This window comes from Aythya ferina (genome assembly GCF_964211825.1).
Source record: "Aythya ferina genome assembly, chromosome: Z".
In the NCBI taxonomy this organism is placed as follows: Eukaryota; Metazoa; Chordata; class Aves; order Anseriformes; family Anatidae; genus Aythya; species Aythya ferina.
This window is the reverse complement of record NC_140299.1, coordinates 24,918,795-24,935,245: the sequence shown is the minus strand read 5'-3', so window position 1 is coordinate 24,935,245 and position 16,451 is coordinate 24,918,795. Positions and strand designations below refer to the sequence as shown.

At 35.4% G+C, this 16,451-nt stretch overlaps 1 protein-coding gene across 2 annotated transcripts in view; it reads right to left on the bottom strand.

The window, feature by feature from the left end:
• AP3B1 (adaptor related protein complex 3 subunit beta 1) overlaps positions 1 to 16,451 on the bottom strand; it is a 167,218-nt gene that overhangs the window by 130,988 nt on the left and 19,779 nt on the right. For both annotated transcript variants that reach the window (XM_084503559.1, XM_084503558.1), the window contains exons 2-5: positions 12,934 to 13,009; positions 9,145 to 9,219; positions 5,028 to 5,123; positions 3,600 to 3,760 (exon numbers count right to left, since the gene is read on the bottom strand). In XM_084503559.1, coding sequence (XP_084359685.1) covers positions 3,600 to 3,760; positions 5,028 to 5,123; positions 9,145 to 9,219; positions 12,934 to 13,009 — 408 coding nt within the window. The remainder of the gene's footprint in view (positions 1 to 3,599; positions 3,761 to 5,027; positions 5,124 to 9,144; positions 9,220 to 12,933; positions 13,010 to 16,451) is intronic.

Below are 16,451 nucleotides of genomic sequence, written 5' to 3'. Positions count from 1 at the left end.
AGTATGGAATATAAATATGAATTGAAGAAATATAAAGATTACAGAACACATCTAGGTAGTATAACAAAAATAACAATCTTAATTATATTAAGAAATATTAAGAGAGACCAACACGTTAGGGAGAACTTGACAGCTTCAAATGTTAAATCACAACGACATTGGTGCTTCTGCAGAAGGGACCATAAGCATGAACGAATTCGGTAGTAAATGAACATCACGCCAAGCAGAATGATACCTTTACTACTTGATTAATAACATAAAGCTTCAAGCAAGACACTTTGTTAACTTGATCAATTTTAGTCAGAAGTGTGGGAATTCAAGAAGTTTTAGAATTGTAGTCAAGGGTATATGTACCAAGCTGGTGTGTAATCTAAAGAAAAATAGGCTGCTTCAAGTCCTATATAGTAAAGCTGGAGGTAAAACAGTAGTAACAACAATAAAAAAAAAGGCTTTTTATTAACTTTTTGCATATTCAGCAAGCAAAGAAAAGTTTGCTAGACACATCATTCATTGCCAGACTTGCTTCCTAACAGCTGGTAGGCAAGTACCAACTTGTCTTTCCAGTTTCTTCTTCATCATGGATCCTTACAACATGGAAGAACTCAAAGCCAAGGCAGAAGACAATACAAAGATACAGTAGACTCAAAGAGCCATATGGACATAGAGTTCTGTAACTTTGAGAACTCATTTCAATATGGATGCAATCACAATTAAGTAAGGAAGCGTTTGGTCATCACTGTACACTTCATTTTCAACTATGACTGACGAATTGCCCTAACGCACAGTACATCCTTTACAGTACAGAATCACAAATGAGTATCTAGCTGCATACTAGTTCACTACAGCTGTAGTATCTAGCAATACCAGAGCATGCTAAATGGAGAACTAAACTTTGTTAGAAGCCCCTATGGTCAGCATATGTAAAACAACAGCATTGTTCTATCCCTGTTTTTACAGCCACCTTTTGTTGCAAGTTCTATTTTTGTTTAAACAAACAAATAAATAAATAAAATTAATGGATCTTCGGCCAAGGACCAAAACCTTCAGATGAAAAGCCCAGAGTCTTTCTAATAGGCCTTATTTCAAATCTTTAAAGTTGGCACGAGGAAGAGGGAGGTGAATAATTTAGTAATAAGACATTTTGAAAAAAACAATTTTGTACATGATCAAGACAATTTCTGAGAACGGTTTTGATGATGGAATTCGCATGGCTCCACCTCCTCTCTCTGAAGTTTTAGATAAAGAAAAGAAAAGGCTAAAGAGCTCAGAGTGATGTGTTCCCATTATGGCATCTATTAGTAATAGCACAGTATGTCTTAATACTAGCGATGGAACTTTTAAGAAGTCCTTTTCCAAATCTTGCTGCGAGTAACTTCAAGTACACAGTTTTCTATTGACAGACAGAAGACACCAATAGCTTTGAAGTGCACTCTAAATAAGCAAGAGGTCTGACATTTTCAATGATAAAATTACTCCAATGTAGCTAGCAATGTTGATCGCTTTGGGCACAAATGTTGCTGTTCATACTATGCCTGAAATCTCCTCTGTTTGGATATGTGAGGCTCCTGCTGCTAAGATTGATTGAACCACTAATGAACAAGCTCTTCTAGGTCAGGCATACATCCAAACACCATGATACTAAATGCAAGGAAGATTGGAGTATCGAGCCTGTATCCAGAAGTCTGTAACACTAAGTGAGCTACAGGACTATGGAAGAGATTGAGAAGTTATGGAAACCAAAAAGTAAATGAAGCATACAGGCACTATTAGAATAAACTGCTAGCGCTTCTTGCTTAAATGCTCTCAGAAGATAGAGTAATTAGATGTAGGACAGTACATAAACTGTTGACTGATCTTCAAAGCGAAAAACTATGCCCTGCAAAATTCTGATTCTAACCAACTTCAGAGTCTTCTGAAATGACTTGCTTATTAAAAAAAAAAAAAAAAAAAAAAAAAAAAACAGGCCAAAAGACAGCCTTGCCACCAGGGAATGATCTGCACTACTGAACAATGGAGGTACCAGTCATGATCCCTCTTGACACATCTGCTGACACTGCCAGTGAAAGACCCCTATTTGAAGGCAAACCAACTATCTGCCTATAGAGAAATTAATTTGATGGTCTCTTCACCAGTTCTGAGAATTGCTCCTTCTTCACATAATCCAGAAAATTATACTCTCTCCCTTTGTTCTGTGGTAAACCAGGGCTATGAGCCATGACAAATGTACTAGTGTATTTTTAAAACATGATGGTAAAGTTGGCATGCTTTCTATAAACAGCTCTCAAATCCTTCTACCACAGACAAAATTGCTATTTACTACTCTATTCACAAGTGACAATGAAGTTTACTGTAGTCCAGGTAGGGTGGACTGTACAGCTACAGCAGTTTGAAACCTCACATCATGATGCCTAGGACATTTATGTGAAGTAAAAACTTCTGTGAAGGCCTTCTACAGGCCCTCTAAACCATTAAAGGTACTTTTAGGGAATATTATTTTCATTTGCAAATGAAAGCAGGCAGGGATTAATTACTGTGATGTGCATGTCCATTTTACTACCAGTCAGGAAGTCATGGAACCTAGAAGAGAGTGAAGCCAGTTTCTTCAAATTGTGCTGCAAGGGATAAGCTTTTTATGGTATTTGCAAGAATGATTTCAAGATCTTGCTGAATAAGACCATATCCACCTCTTTGTACCCACCTCTTTTTAAGAGCTCTTCCATAAGAATTTCAGAGGAGGGAAGAGGAAGATTTGGAAGAGGTGGATATGCATAGATAAAAATTCTACTAAGTAGTATTAATTCGTCATCTACACTATAAACCACAGTGAATCCCTTTAAGATGAAAGATAGGGATGCTAAACAGAAATCTTAGATTCTGAGAAGACACGTCAAAATATCTACTTAAAGTGATGACAGTAACTGGCATATTAGAAAGCAAAAGATGTGTGTACCCATTTCTTTCTAAATCTTTTCATACTTATCCTGTTATTCTAGCAAGCATAAATACAGTTCAGGGGTGTATTATTGTATCAAGGTTGAACCAATTCAACAAATGAAGTTTTTAATTTCTGAAACTTACAATACATCTGAGTTTGCTATACATGTATCAAAGCACTACAGTCATTAACCAGAACACCTCGATCTTAAAAGAGTATTACAAGAATATGCCATGGAAAACAAGGGAGGAAAGAAAACAATGTAATGCTTAGCCCATGGTTAAAAAAAAAAAAAAAGCAAATTCAAAAAGAACAGAATTATATTTTCAAATTTTTATGAAGATATTTTAAACAGATAGCAATTTAAGAAAATTATCACAGTATGCAGTCTTTCAAAAGAGCAGCAGACAGTAATTATGCTATTGGCCAACAGTTAAAATCAAGAATCCGGAAATGTTTGCTGTAGTAACTTGGGAAAAAATCCAAAGGTGCCTGAACTCCAGTCAAATCAGTTGAGTGACTGAACGTCTATGTACATTTTGTACTTTTTAATAAACAGATCTGATAAACATGTCTGAGGCACACACAACCCCCACAGTAGTCTTACTAAAGAGTGCACAATGATCTTTAAAATCATGTTTCAGTATTTTTCAGAATGACTCACCTGTACAGTTTTTGGATTGCGTGGGCTGCATTCTTCCTCACATAAGGTGATAAATCAGAAGAGGCTTCCTTAATAGCAAGCATCATAATAGGAACAATAATTGGCACACGGATACTAGAGAGAACTCTCAAAGCACTTGCACGGATTAGCTGATTAGGATCCTAAAAAAATAGCAGAGAAGGGAAGAAATAAAATAAGATAGTGCAGAAAGACATCATCAAATCCTCTGAGGTATTTATACTAGTGAGGGCACATTAATCCACCTATATCTAGTAGATCAATCAGACTTGCAATTTAAGGACAAACTAATAAGTAAATGTGCTAAACTTCACGCAGTAAGTTTTCAACAACAATAACAACAACAAACGACAGAAAACATTAATATAGTAAACATCTAGAAATCTGGCAAAGGAAAACTGTAATTCATTTTTCATAAACCAATGTTTTATTTAACGATCAATGATCTGAAACTGCAATCCAAGTGGAATTGAGGTATTCTCAAAAAATTAACTAGATTAGTTTTATTATTAAATATAACAATTAGCAAACTAAAATGTGGTTCTTAGTTGTGATAATCCCACTCAAGTTCTTCCTAACTACATATCCGCTTCTGTTCTTTACTGCAAGATATAATCTGAAGCCAGTAATGAAATCCATTTCTTTTTTTAAGAATGTGGAATTTTAAAGCCTGTATTATCTGTATTTTGAAGAACAGTTATGTAAATCTAGTCCATTCACCATGGGCTTTGCATGCATCAAGAATAGCTGTGTAAGATGAGTACAAGGAATAAATACAACAACAAAAATCCAACCTCCTCTTATAAGATCTGGCCAAATTTAAGGGCAGAGACTTAAAAGACCTTTCCAAATCTCTAGAGTCACACTTCAAAGGCAATCTATTTTTTTTGCTCTCAAATCCCATGCCACATTTTAATATGTATCAGAAATAAAACTCTACTGAAGGCTGCATTTTCAGCACTTTTTATTAGAAGTAGCACATGCAAGACATTGAGTATTGTTATTAAAGTACTGCTGTCTTCCTTATGTTCCACTTCTCTATTGCACATAAACATCTTTTACACAGAAACAGGCAGATCACAGAAAAATAAGGTCTTCTTTCTACATGCATAATTTACCTAGTAAAGAGCAAAGTCATTCCAGAAGTTAAATGTTGTGCATGTGTACTCAGCACCACTCCGCTACATTTCTTTAGTAAGGTAATTTTAACTTCATGAAGGCTTAGCTTCTTCATACTTGATGAGGTTTGAGGCAGCACAAAAAACTCTGTCAATGACATATCTGCATCAGGTAAAGTAGTTTCAAGTTATTTATATGCTTTAGTTTACCTGACTACACTTAAAACTGTCTTCCTGTTTTTGTGATGCCTGCTCAGAATTCTGTATGAAATGTTGTTTAAGAGTCACTCACTTTTAAAGCACGCTGAAAAGTACTGATGGACAACAAAGCTAGATCTTGCTGCTCTTCTGCATAACGCATCAGATAAACATATACCAGCTTTTTTATCTGAAAACAAAACCACAAAGAACATTGTTACAAGAAAGTTTTGGAACTCTGTAAAACAAAAAATAGAAACAAAATTTTATTCTTGACTTTTATTTTGTTGTTTTATTCTCGAGCTCTTCTTAAAGGAAGAGTTAATACATCACTAGAATACTCACATTTCTCAAATGCCTTATGACTTACTGTAATTCCTTTAATAGCAATTCCCCAAGGTGCTACAATATTACCTAATAAGTGATACAGTCAGATCAAGATTAACAATACAAAGTATCACATTATACTATCATCCAGTAAATAAAGACTTCAATAACATAAGAAGCTGTCATGTGGCAACTGACCACATGAGCATTCCTAATACATTCTGATGAGAAAAAAGAAAAAAGAGTGAAACCCTTGGCAATTGCAACCCCATTGCAAAGTTTAAACAACCCCATTTTACCCTGAAACTCAAAGTCAATTACTTTTAACACATTTGAAAGAGAATATAAGTTCCAGCTGAAGTATGGTAACTTGCGCTATTTAACTTGGATTAAAAAGAACTCTTCTGACTATGTCTTGGACAAAAGCAAAGGGTATTAGATCCGCCTTTGCCCAGCTTGAAGCATTCAAAAGATGTAGCTAATATAAGCATATTACAAAGGATGCAATGTTCAAAGATTAAGAAAACCTCAATATGAGTTTGGAGGAGGAGGGTATTCAATTTAGTTCACTTTACCCCCTCATAGCCACTATATGTCAAGGAAGCAGGGAAAATATTTTTTACATTGGAGTTGTAAACTGACTATTGGAGCTTATAATGGAAAACTCTGAAAGACCCTCAACTACAGCTGTGCTATAATTACCATCACTATCAGAAGATGTATCTTTGTGCCAGTTCTGGCAAAAAGCATAATATTAAATCACAGAAGGTTACACCACACTAAATTATTTGTTGTTCAGCTCCAGACAAGCAGCAATCAACATTGACCACAAGAGGCCTATGCACTGAATGACTGCAGGTGTGCAAAGAAAGCCTCCTTGCCCTGAAACCACTCTGTGACTAGAAATGGAAGCCCTTAGAGCTTCGTGACTACACTGTTCTTTTATCATTTACCTTCATTCAATGTTAAAATGCTCCTTTCTATAAAACTAATCATAACAGGGGCACATTAGGCTTGAGGAACACAGGCAGATTAGTTTAATTAGTTTATCAATATAAGCACATAAAACTCCATGAGGTATTGACCAAGACCTATTTTTGTTCTATACCACCAATTGTTTATTAGGTCACTTTTTGCATCCTTACCATTCCTGACATGATGCACATAATCAAGTTGAGGTCAGTGTGTACTTAAAAAAAAAATAAAAAAAAATCACAAGCCACTTATGTAAACAATAAGATGCCCTTTGCTTTTCTTAAGGCAAATGAACATGTTTTATTGCTTCTTCACCACCATTTCCCTGTACCAGAGTATTCAGCATAAATTGAAAATTAACCAGAGTATTCAGCATAAATTGAAAATTAAAAAAAAAAACAGTAGCCTTTTCTGGTCAGGAAAGTCACTCAGATAAACTGATGTATTTTATGCTGCTGCATTGTAGCAATTAGTAGAGACAGACTTCCATTAGAATTAAAGATGGGGGGAAATTTGGCAAAATGATTTCAGAAAACAGTATAGGAATCAATGCACTAATAATCTGACTTAGCCCATTCCAAGTCATCTCTAGTAACTTCAGAAGCATCCTAAAAACTGAATCATGATACAAGTTACTCAAAACCTTGAACTGGTTAGCTCCAAGTGTAGTTACTCTGGGACCTAAATTTGTTATCTAACTAAACTTCATAAAGAAATTAGTTAACTGTTTTTTCTGAATGTCCTGATCTCTTTCAACAGTCTCCTCCTCCCAAATGAATGCTAGCACTGAATTGTAGAAAACGTAACTGTAACCACTGCACAGAGGAAGATGTGAATTCATGTAGCTGTCTCTTTGTTTTAAAATATAACAGAAGAACCATAAAATACTAACAGAGAAACATTTCCAGTAATTAATCTTAGGTTATGTTATAAAACAAACTTCCCACACACAAAGGAGCAAAGAGAGACAATAGGGTGGGGGGAAGCAAGTAATACCCTGCCTTAGCTACTCTGTGACAGGTCCATGTCAGGAGCCACCACCATATCTCCACAAACCCACAGGTGCACAGAGGCACAGCAGCAGGAGGGAACCTAAATTTAGGACTCAAAGGAAGGGACACCCTGTTGGGCCCCTCCCCGGATGTTCTCAGCCCCAGTGTCTCAGTGTGAAAGCCTTCAAGAGTTAACACCAGAGAACATCTCAGGCTGAAAGGCTTTACTACTTAAGGGTACGGGACCCAATATAGGGTGCAATGTATTTTAGGACTGCATAGGATTTATGGGATGCTTTGGGGAGGAACCAAAGACATGGAAAGGGAAGGACCTATGTAATTTGGAATCAGCAGAGAAAAATGAGAGATATGCAGATAAAGAGAGACAGTAACATCTAAACAGTTTTCTGGTTGGCAGCCTTGATCTTTCTAATGCAAATGCTACTTTAGACTTCCTTGAGCCACATGGAAAGCGTGTGGATTGAAACACATCATCATTAAAGCTAATCAACTTTTTTTTTTTTAATTCCTGGAATTTTTTTTTTTTTTTTTAATACAATCCTAGTCCAAGATAGGACCTTTTTGTGCTTTCCTATAAGGGAAGAAAAAAGATAGAGAAGCAAGCTACACTGTGCATTGAACACCTGATACTGGGGCACAGCCAGACAAATATGCTGCTACAATACAATGGATGGTAAATACGCAGAAAGAAAGCTTCTAGTTCTGCTTTTGTTTTTATTTATATAAGTCCTGAAAACACCTATTAAGTCTCCTTACAATTAATCAAAAATCACACAATTTAGTGTAAGTTGAATAAACTCAAAGATCTTGTCTCAAGAAATTAACTCCCACAACAGATGATTTTCACCCAGCTTCTTCTCCAGCTGCTCCCTAGAAAGTTTAATCTTTCTAGTCTGCCCCTTTTTCCATATAATTCTTCTCATAATTCTTCATACAGAATTAATGATTAAAGACATAGACCTAAAGTTCTTCAGAGCCTACATGTCTTGTAAAGCATACTGTAAGCAACCCAAACCTTCGGGATTACATTGCATATTAGTAAAAATTTCTTTACTCGAGATTTTCCTATTCCTCCTTCCCTTCTTTCCCCCAGTACTCATGTTTTTTCAAAAGATTCTAACATTTGAGAGCATCTGTTTGTAATCTTCTGGGATCACAGGCATTCACATTAATAAGTAATGCATTAGAAGAACACTTCTAAACTAAGTTATCAAAAGCACCACCATTTAAGTGTTGTGGACAAACACATTTTAAACACACTTTATTAGCAACATCACATTTTGTCTGATCACAAATTCCTACAGAGGCTTGTTTAATTGAGTTAAAGTGATTTTGCTTTGCAATGCAAATAATGAAACACTCCATTTTTTACAAATATACTACAGGAATAGCACAGTGAAAACTTTTTTAATCTAACCTCCTTTTTTTTTTTTTTTTTTTTTTTTTTTTTAATATTGCCGCTCAGGTTTTATCTGCAATAGGTATTTTCAAATAATATGTAGCACAATCCCCCAGTCAAACTTTGCAAGTTCCACCACAATTCAAACAAAATATAGTAACTTTTCTTGTCAGGTAATTGAAACCGCATGATTCCATGAGCTTCTGATCAATCTTCTTTAAAGCATTAAACATTTAAACACATAACAGTCAAAAACACACCCCCTTGTGGTTTTGATTTTTTAATAATGCCAATAGTATTATCCCCTCCCCCCAGCTGAATCACAGTGGGTTTCCTTTATTTACATGATTTTTTTCTTCCAATGACAGCATCAAAGAAAAATTCTAGTAAATAGTTCTTGTGAAAAATTACAGTTTATACTGAATTCAGATATAAGCAGCTAAAATTTTCATAAACAGATCCTGTGTAAGAGTGTTTTTACTATGCTGTAGGAATACCTCAATATTTTTACTGGCAACATTCTTCACAACAGCAGGAAAGAGCTCAGAAGCATTTTTTCCCTTCGCAATCATCTGGAAAAAAAGTAATAATATCATTTATTACTGTTTTGGTTTTTGCTTTTTTGTCCTTTTTTTAGAAAAAATAAAGGAATAAAGAGACATTTATTCCAGATCAATATTTCTCTGATTTTTCTGTTAACTACTAGACACTGCAGGATGCCACCCATACAAAGCAACCACCAAATTCAGGCTGGTAATGACTGTAGGGGAGCAGTGGTGGAATCAACACATTAGACTTTACCATACCAGACTTCAAACCAATTTTAATGCTTTAGAAATTAAAGTTAATGCTTTCAAAACAAAATCTTGCTCATTTGAAAAGCCTTACTCAATGTCACTTTGGGAGCTACTATCAAAAAAAAAAAAAAAAAAAAAAGACAAACAGATAGATCAGGAGAAACTGCATAAGATTAAATCCTGTTTCCACTTCCAGAAATTATTTTGGTGTGCAACAGCAACAAAGAGAAAAAGGAAAATCAGATAGACATCACACTTGAAAAAAACAAAGTAGGGTTGGTTTCCATAAGTTAAACATGAAAGGCCTTAAAGTGTTAATGCAGAACAAAAAGAACAAATTAAAAGATGACCAGTCAACCTATTAGTGTGTGTTTGTTTTTAAAGAAAGTTTTTATATTTTATCTCAGAGAAGTCTGAAACTAGGGCACACAGTCAACTACAAAATTGTATACTGATTAAAGAGCACCAGTAACAAAAACCCAGTTCAGCTACATCCCTTACATGAACACCTAAAAGAAAAAGTTTTTATAAAAGAAGTACATCAAAAGGAATATAGTATTTCAACAAACACTTCAGCTGTACAGCTCTCTCATCTCTTAGATCTAATTCCAGCAGAATGCCTGCCAATAATTCATATCCACGTTGCAAACCCTAGATATTTCACAGATTTATTACACATCTTCAAGTTAAGGTGCCACTGCAGACAGACTCACTCAGAACAGTGTCGTCACCTACAGAGGAGCCAGGATACAGTCAGACATCAAGCAAATGGGAAAGAACAAGAGTTCACTAAGACAATCAAGTATGCATGGATTCAACACAGGAATGTATTTTGCAATGGAGTTGTTACTCTTTGTAACTGTCTTACATCTCCACCATTGCTTAACATTATACAACTGATAAAACCTATTCTTAACTCACAGGTCTGTTTGTCTCATAGGTAGAACGAACACATTAAGAGCATGAAGAACTAGTATCTTGTGCAACAAAACCAAAAGAAAAAGTGAAACCAGGCAATACCTTGGCAGACTTAATGCTTGGAGAAGAAAGGTGAAACAAGAAAGAACGTGTCTAAAGTTCAAGCTATTGCTGAGTGGAGCCTTTTGAAAGGGTTTAAGAGCAGCTTTGCCTCACATTTCATTTTAACCAACTTAATATCTTAAACTATCTTTTGCAGCTGGATTTAAGCATGGGAAGTGACTCAAATTAAGAATTAAGCAAACTGCAAACATTTCAAGGGTTTTAAAATAAGAATCTAAATTAAGCACTACTGTCAGGACTGGGGGACAACCTTGTAATAAGAATCAAATTCAGAATGACTGGAGTTGAGCAGAACTCATTAACAATATGCATTGTGCAGAAGTTCCACAGAATAGCACATTATCGATCTTCACATCTTGATGCAGCAAAGTTATGCTATTCAGAAATGCAGGCAATTCTCAAAGATCTTCCTGATAGGCTACAACCCTACACATTACTTCCATTATTTATCTGACCTATTATAATATCTCCAATGTAGCATGCAAATTTGTATTTAGATTCTTTTCAAAGAGTATACTTTCACTCACTAAGTCATAATTAGCATAATGTCATTAGCATTAGTCATGATTAGCATAAACACTCCCTACCCCAGGGAGCACTAAACTTAAAAAGCTATAGGTTTTTCCAAGATCAAGGTCTATCGCATCATTTTTGTTGCTATGCCGAGACATTCTCCAGTTGTGTTATCTTCTATACTTGAAGTTCCTGCACAAAGAGGAATTTTCATTCTAGAGGAAGCTTTACACATGTCGACAAGTCTGCATAAACTTATGTCCCTACAAAATATGCCCTACTGAGCGTAAGAGGGTGTGATAAACTGTTTTGTTTTTTGAAATGAGACACAAAATGTATGAATTTCTCCATGGGAAATCAGGCACACAAGTTTGTTCCTGCATTTATGCTTTAAAAAAATTGAAGAAAAAATTTCCACTGGAGGACAGATCTGTTTTATTGTAAAGAATTTCTGTCCCAGAAGAGAATTTGCCACCCACGTTAAGAGGAAGAAACAGCAAAAGGAACCATAAGAAATGTTCTCCTGGTACTTTTCCACCACATCTATATGTACCAATAAAAATTCAGCCTCTTGAAAAGAGGCAGGAAAGCTATCGGTCTACTAAAAGATCAAGAAAGCTATCAATTTGTAAAGCTTTCTCCTTTATCTAAAATTAGTATAAAAAAAAAACAACACTGTTCCCGTGAGACATGTTAAACAATACTCTGACAAGTTCCTTTTTCCTCTAGTAATAAGGCTAGAGGAAGCCTTTTATCTCTGGAAAACACGCCTCGTGGTGGAGAGCTTGCTAAATGTAAGCAAACAACTGCTAATGCAAAGGTGTCTTTGCACCCAGCAAGACCATTATCACCACAGCTACAGGCTTTTTGCTAATCGTACAAGGTCCTGTAAAGATCATTGTTTTGACTTGTCATCTGGTACCAACCTCTGGTTCACATATCTGTTATGAGGCACAGTTTAAGCACAGGTTAACACCTTGAAAATTTGGAACAAACTGAAAAGAGAGGATCCAGTAATACAAACAATTCACTGACAGTCAAGTAAAGGCCAACCTTAGGCCTGTTTTTGCTTTAAGACAAGACAAGCAGCAGCAGATAAAGAAGGAAGAGATGTCCAAGAAACAAGAGCTCCACCAGCACTGCTTACAGGAACAGGTGCTAAGGACAGAGAACTGTCTATAATCGAAGGACAAAATTTCTAATTGAGATGGGGGAACATGAAAGCATGTTCAATTCAGTTCTGTCTTCCATTGCTGTAGAGCTTTTGAGCCTGATCACCCTAGTCTAAAACTATCAAGAATAACAGCAATCAGCGATAACCACACATCACCAGCTCCATGGTATTATACACTTATTGGTTGCTGAAAAGTAACCTAAGTGGACACTACAGATTTCCACAGCACATACCCCTAATACTTTTAAGAAGAAATAAAGGGCCTTTATCAACCTAATGATGTTTATCTTACAGAATTTAAACACACGATGATGTTAAACATCATTTAATCAACTCTACAGGTAAACAGTTCACTCAAAATACTTAGATATATCTGTAACCAGCTCAATTAAAAAAAAAAAAAGCCTAATATCATCTAAAAGTAAAAACAAATGAGTTTTTTTTTTTTTTTATACATACACGCTAGCAGATTTCTGTTGCTTTCTGACTGATAAATTAAGACAGCAATTGAATCTTCTCCGAAGGAATCATTTCATATTAACATTTCACCTCCCTACTGAAAGGGGTTTCTTACAAGTGGATTGGCAATGTTACACAAAAAAAATTTAAATAGTACAATTGCATATATTTTCATATAGAAAACAGCGAACCAAGGACTACATAGTAGTTTTTAAAACACCATTTAGAGATTCAAATTCTGACTTGGTAAGGATTTGTAAAATAGTAACAGTATTCATACTAAACAAAAAAACAACACATACCCCAACAATCCTTTTCATAGCATCCAGCTTTGCAGAATCTTTACTGCTTTCCAGCATTTGTTTTAGGTCTTCATTTCTATGGTAGAAACACAGAAAAGCATCAATTAGATAAATTAAGAAAAAAAGTTGGAATACCATTTTTTATATTCTTGCATAATTCCAGCAGCTTCAGATAGAGCGCTTCTCTTTCTTGCCCATTTTTAAACTGTATTTGTTAACATTCTGGCCTAGAATAATGATGTGTTTAGTAAAAGGATCTATCCAATTCCAACAATAAATCAAGCCCATGCAACTTTAATAGCTAATCCCAGCCTAGAAGGTTGAAGTCTTGAAGCAACAGCATAGTTCAGTTTGAACCAATTATTCAATTATTCACTCCCCATCAACCCCTCCAGCACAGCAAGAGTCAGATGCAATAGCTCGAGGCTGACATGTTTGTGCTAAAATATAGTATCAATTTAATGTTAACCACTGAAAAAACCCAATAGCAAGTTTCAGGATGGCCTGAATTCCGACAAGAATCAAGTACACAACCTTATTTTTACATGTGCCTTTTCAAATTGTAAATTGCCATTCATTCACTTCAGAGTGAAAACCTCAGATCAGCAGTATATCTATTCTACATACCATAAGATTAAGGCAGCCACATTGTTGGACACATAAATCCAAGTACTTTTTTTTTTTTTTTTTTTTTTTTTTACAGCCAAAGCAAGATTCTAGCATGAAAATATTAACTTGAAAAGGATGAAAGGATGTTCTCTCACAGATACAGCTTCTCATTACCAAGCTCTAATACAAACCCTAACCTTGTTTGGCTTTTTGAATGCAAAGAAATCACAGTCTATTAACGTAGGTTAACTGCATTTATAGACACTGAGAATTTACAAAAGTTTATTTGAAGAAATAACCTTCTGTGATTCCTAGATAGCTAGATTGGGGGGGAAAAAACGACCATGCAGTTGGCCTGGATAAAATAACTGCAAAATTCCAAAGATCTCTGAAAATTTTCTAAGACTTACAAACCCTTTGAGCTCTCACAGTGAAAAAGCAACATGGAAATCCAGAGACTGGACTTGAAAAGTGAATATGAAAATTGAAATATATACTGATTATATATATACACACATAATTTGAGATAGAGAGGAAAAGGCAGTTTAAGTCAAAATAAAAAATTAGTTACTAGACAAAATTTTGACAGCTGTTCCTTCACTAAGCACCAAACTGCATTTTTCCTACTTGAGAAGAATAGAGATGATTTCTCATATTCTCAGACCCAATACTGCAACTATTCCCTGCATCCCGATGAGAAATACACATCACTTTTACACTTCAGTACACATCCGCAATATTAAGAGCCACAGTCAAAGGAAAAAAAATAGTTTCCCTATTAAGCCAAAAGAAAGACACGCAAAAAAAAAAAAAAACCAACAAAGTAGATACCTGCAGGCGACCTCCAAGTGAGATCTAGCTACTTTTTCAAAAACTAGTATTTCATGAAATGCTTCAGCAACAGGTATGACCTGTTTTAAGTACCGGCTTCACGTAACAGCTTAAATATTTAAGCATTATATTTGAAAGAAAAAAGTGGAAGTATTTCATTTTCTTGCCTGCTTCAGCATCATTTCCCAAATATCGCTGGGAACCCCTCCTATTTTCCCTGCTTGACACATAGCAATTTACTGCTGTCAGTTATTCCTGGAAGTGCTCAAAGAACTGTCAGTCAGTCCACTACTGCTGCCTTTTTTTTTTTTTTTTTAAATTATTTGTTTCTGTCCCTTACATTATACGCCCTATCCAACTTTGTTCTGTAGTTTTACATCCTGTTGAAGCCAGTTTATTTTGTTTATAGTTGACCTTCCCATCCAGTGCAAGTAGTAACATCCAGTGTACCATGGTTGTTGTTCAACATTAAATGAACATATATCAATACATTAAATTATATTACTTATTAATTAATTATTAATAATTATTGTCCAACATTAAAAGTTGAATGAAAAAAAGAAATATGTCAAAAAATTCCCTAGAGAAAGTAGAAAGTATGCAGACAGTGATTTGACTTTGAAAATCAAGTAGGAAAAAATGGAGGAAGTTACACAGGACAGGATTCAAGCACATGTTGAAAACTAACTGACTGAAGCTGGGAATGACCGAAGCAGAAAGCATCTACAGGATGAGTAACTACTGCAACAAATAAAGACAATAAAAGGTGAATTTAAGACATGAAGACAAAAGAAAAAGTACTTGATGAAGTTTAATTAAAACTGCTTAAGGAATATTTTCTAACACATATTTCAAATAAAAATATTTTGAAGTGTTAATAGGAAAGATAAAATCAGAAACCAAAACATGAATACCTGCCAACATTGCTTTCCTAAGACCGAAGAAGCAGGGAAAAAAAAAAAGTAAAAAAAAAAAAAAAAACAAACAAGTTCTTGATGAATCCATTTGGAAACTAGTATCTAAGTAACTGATGATTTGTTTTAAACTCTATCACAAATTGTAATCTGGAATTAGCAAGCATTAGATACTTACAGAGAAAAATATTGTTCCATATATTCGTAATCATCATCGGCAAGCCGTTTTTATTCTACACTTACATACGGTTTCAGTGTAACTTCGAGGTTTCCCCCTTTAAAAGCAGATTTAATAGTGCAAGAAACCTCAATTATTTTACCCAGTATTGTAGAATTTTGTTCCATCCTTTGAAGTACAGTGTATAAAGAAAGACCACTGCACTCAACCAAGCTTGCCTGCTGAGATTGAAGCCTACTCAGAAAAGAAAATCGTATAATCTTATTATGTAACAGGATACCCACTCCCTTGCTGTTTTAACTTCTAGAAACAAATATCCTATGTAGATTTCAAAGGTCACTTCCGTCCAAAAACAACTCTTATCAGCAGCCTCTAACAAGAGTAAAGGCAAATACATTTCAGTCTTTCATAGTATAATTAAATAAAGTACGCTTCTGTACTGGGTCTGGCTGGAATGTTAACTTTCCCGGCAGCAGCCCATACAGTGCCGTACTCTGCACTTGTAGCTGGAACAGCAGTGTTATCACACCAGTGTTGTGTCTACTGCTGAGCAGCAGTGGCACAGCATTGGGCCTTTCTCTAACCCTCCTAGGGGGTGGGCAAAAAGTGAGGAGAGAAACATCACTAGGGCAGCTGACCTAAACCAATCAAAGGGATATTCCATACCATGTGGTGTCACACTCAGCAATAAAAGATGAAAACAGGAAGAAGAGGGGAGGGGTGGGCTCTCGTTGAGAAGACGTCGGTCCTCCTCTCGAACACCAGCTGCGTGTGTTGAGGCCCTGCTTCAAGGACGTGGTCAATCATCGCTCATTTGTGGGAAGTAGAGAGTAATTTCTTTCCTCTGCACTTCCATATAGCCTTCATTTATTTTGTTTGTTTGTTTTCCTCCCTTCTTTTTATTTTTCCTTTTCCCCTCCCTCTTCCCCTTTCCCTTTTTATTTCCCCTTAGTTAAATTGTTTAGTTCATAGTAGTCTTTATTTAA